Genomic DNA, 3,907 nt, shown 5'->3' with positions numbered 1-3,907 from the left:
CGAGCCCTTCGAGCTGCGGTGCTCGGCCTCCACCACGTCGCCGCTGCACACGCACCTGGCGCTGCAGTGGGAGGTGCGGCGCGGCCCCGCCCGGCGGAGCATCCTCTCCCTGACCCACGAGGGCAGGTTCCGACCCGGCCCTGGCTATGAGCAGCGCTACCGCGGCGGGGACGTACGTCTGGACACTGTGGGGAGCGACGGGTACCGCCTCTCCGTGTCCCGGGCCCTGTCCTCCGACCAGGGCTCCTACAGGTGCATCGTCAGTGAGTGGATCGGAGAGCAGGGAAACTGGCAAGAAATTCAAGAAAAAGCCGTGGATGTGGCCACCGTGGTGATTCAGCCAACAGGTAAGCTTCTGAAAATTGCATGTTTTAGACTATTTGTTGTTGTTATTTAATCACTCAGTTGTGTCCGACTCTTTGCAACCCTATGGACTGTAGCCCACCAGGCTCCTCTGTCCATGGAATTTTCCAGGCAAGAATACTGGAGTGAGTTGCAATTTCCTTCTCCAGGGGATCCTTCCCACCCAGGGTATAACCTGGGTCTCCTGCCTTGCAGACTGATTCTTTTCCGCTGAGCCATCAGGGAAACCGGATAAAGAGCTAGGCCAGAGCCTTATTCCTCTCTGACAAGATTTCTCCTCCTCCTGGAAGGCCTCCTGTTGATGGGTGAGGGTATAGGGTGGTGGTGATGGTTTGGAAAGGATGCATTTGTTTTGTGCCAAATGCCGAGTTTTGCTCTGCAGCTGCTTTTTCTCTGGATTTATACCCATGGGAAGCTGCAGGTTATATAAGACACGAAGAGAATTTTGTGACTGAAAGATTAAGTCCTTTTAAGTGCCAGGACAAGGTCCAGCCTGGTGTTCAGAGGGGCTTTGGGGTGGGGCTGCCCCCGCCTTGCTCCCATGGCTTCATTTTGTTTGGTGTTTCCTAATCTCTGGATCTGCCCTTCCCCACAGCTGTTGGGGGCGTGTTTGGCTCATCCCCAAACCTCTGTCTGACTTGGGTCCTCTAGGCCTGCCTTTCAGGTCCCCTCTGATGTGACGTCCCCTTGTAGGTGAGGGATTCCCTAGGGCTGGGCCTCTTCTTATCTCCTTGAGGACACAAACCCCAGAAGCATCCAACTCTGGGGTCTATATGCAGGGAGCTGTCTTCATCTGTGAACCATCTTTTTAAAAAACAATAACCAAAACCTTCTTACTCTTACTAGAGAAGTAATTAAAGAAATGCAAAATACATTTCCAAAAACCCATAAAAATAAATGACAAACAAGAAAAACAGGCCAGTTTTGCCTCCAGTGTCCAGCAAGCATGAGTAGAGAACCTACTGTGGGCTAAGTTCTGTCCTGGGCTCTGGGGTCAGAGATGCTTGAGGATTGTACCCAAGCCTCCCAGAGCTTCTGGCCTCGGCAGAGGGAAGGTGTAAAGAGACCTTCTCAGGGGGACGTCCCTGCTGGTGGTTGGATGACTTGGTTTGCTGGGAGTCTGACATTGCCAGATTGCAGAGTGCTTTGCACTGTTGCTGCTGTCTCCTGTTTTGGAAACTGAGAAGACCTTGGGTGGACTCGTTTCCTGACTGTAAACAAGAGAGCGTGGCCACTCTGTTGCTCAGATGGGAAGGAAAGCAGGCAATGATACACATGGGAAGTGTTTTTCCTCTGCAAGCCGTGCTGTCCTGAGCACTTGCCCCTGAATTTACACCACAGCACGAGAGCTGAATTTGGTAAAAAGCAGGACCAGTGTTCTTGACTGTGGCAGTCAGGCAGGTTGGAGGTGTTCTCGCCGACAAGAAGGGCCACAGGTTGCACTCAATCTTGATTCTCCTGGCTGCCGAAATCACTTTCCAGATGGATTCAGGTCACCTGCCTTTTCGGGAATGATCTGTCAGGAATCTGACATAGGAAACCTTGGATGTTCATCTTGCATCAAACAACTATTTTAAAAGGAGAAAGGGTTAAGAGTTTCAGATTTAGCAAATGCAAGAATTTCAGTTGTAAAGGTTTGTTTGTTTGTTTTTTTTATTTCAAACAAGCCACAAAACCCAGAATGTAGTTATAAGACTTGAACACTCTGAGCCTATTAGGTAGGCAGTAGCATCTGGCTCTTACTCAAGCCTGAGGGTTCATAGCCTTTTGTGCATGGGTATCTTTGACAGTCCTTTGAAGCTCACAAGCCGTTTTCAGAGTTAATATATTTTAATAAATAAAATACATAAAGAGGATGACATAGGAAAACAATAACATTAAAATAGTTATCAAAATATTTAAGATAAGTTTGTTGTATAACAGTATAGTGTTTTATTGCGTGTGTGTGTATGCAGTCTCAGTTGTGTCCGACTTTTTGTGGCCCCATGGACTATAGCCCTCCTCTGTCCACGGAATTTTCCAGGCAGGAATACTGGAGTGGGTTGCCATTTCCTACTCCTGGGGATTTTCCTGACCCAAAAATCAAACCTGCATCTCCTGCATTGGATTCTTTTACCGCTGAGCCACCTGGGAAGCCCAGTGTTTTATTAATGCATTAAATAATAAGATAGAGTGGCAGACCTAACAACTACTGTAATTTCTGATAAGTGAGGAATGTAAATAATATTTTAAGATATCTGCAACAATTGAAATGTAATGTGAAAATATCTGTGATTTCTATTGGGAGCAAGATCCCAGGGACAGATAATACTAACTGGTTTGTTGCTTAGTTTCATAATGAGAGGAGATGTTGTCTTTCAGGTAGAGGTTAGTAAAAGAAAGGCAATTTGTTTTCACATCCATGTCACAGACTCCTTAAATTCCCTTTGTGGATCCTGGATTAAGAACCACTGCACTAGAGTGATAGTCTTTCTCTCATTGTAAACACTTGCATTCTCCCTAGCTAGCTTCTTTTTTTTTTAAATTAGAGTTTATTTGATTTATAATATCATATTAGTGGTGTTGGAGAAGACTCTTGAGAGTCCTTTAGACTGCAAGGAGATCCAACCAGTCCATCCTAAAGGAAATCAGCCCTGAATATTGTTTGGAAAGACTGATGCTGAAGCTGAAGCTCCAGTACTTTAGCCATCTGATGCAAAGAACTGACTCATTGGAAAAGACCCTGATTGTGTGAAAGACTGAAGGCAGGAGGAGAAGGGGGCGACAGAGGATGAAATGGTTGGATGGCATCACCAACTCAATGGACATGAGTTTGAGCAAGCTCTGGGAGATGGTGATGGACAGGGAAGCCTGGAGTGCTGCAGTCCATGGGGTCGCAAGACTTGGACACGACTGAGGAACTGAACTGAACTGATTAGTTTCACAACATTGTGATTCAATAGTTTTATAGATTTTGCTCCTTTAAAAGTGAAAGTGTTAGTCACTCAGTCGTGTCCAACCCCATGGACTGTAGCCCATCAGCTCCTCTGTCCATGGAATTCTCCAGGCAAGAATACTGAAGTGGGTTGCCATGCCCTTCTCCAGAGGATCTTCCTGACCCAGGGATTGAACCCAGGTCTTCTGCATTGCAGGCAGATTCTTTACCATCTGAGCCACCAGGGAAGCCCCATTTAAGTTATTTTTAAATATTGGCTCTATTTTCTGTGCTGTGCATTACATCCTTGAATCTTACTTACTTTCTACTTAGTAGTTAGTACTTCTTGCCTCTTGACTCCCTGCCTCTATCTTTTTTTAAAAAAAGTATTTACTAATTTGTATTATTTATTTGGCTGTGTTGGAGCTTAGTTGCAACACGCAGGATCTTCAATATGTCACGTAGGATCTTTCCTTGTGATGTGCAGGCTCCGTGGTTGCAGCATGCAGGCTTAGTTGCTCTGTGTCTTAGTTCTAGGGCTTAGTCCTTCGACCAGGGATCAAACCCAAGTCCCCTGAATTGCTAGGCAGATTCTTAACCCGTGGGAAGTCCCCCCTTCCTCTACCTTGT

General features: G+C 46.4%; 1 protein-coding gene across 1 annotated transcript in view; it reads left to right on the top strand.

Moving 5' to 3' along the window:
- PTGFRN (prostaglandin F2 receptor inhibitor) overlaps nt 1-3,907 on the top strand; it is a 115,107-nt gene that overhangs the window by 70,646 nt on the left and 40,554 nt on the right. Inside the window, exon 3 of the mRNA XM_010831018.1 lies at nt 5-347. Within this exon, the coding sequence (XP_010829320.1) occupies nt 5-347 (343 nt within the window). The remainder of the gene's footprint in view (nt 1-4; nt 348-3,907) is intronic.

This window comes from Bison bison, unplaced genomic scaffold (genome assembly GCF_000754665.1).
Source record: "Bison bison bison isolate TAMUID 2011002044 unplaced genomic scaffold, Bison_UMD1.0 scf7180017864519, whole genome shotgun sequence".
Taxonomy (NCBI): domain Eukaryota; kingdom Metazoa; phylum Chordata; class Mammalia; order Artiodactyla; family Bovidae; genus Bison; species Bison bison.
The sequence above is the reverse complement of the archived record's forward strand: the minus strand, read 5'-3'. Positions and strand labels throughout refer to the sequence as shown.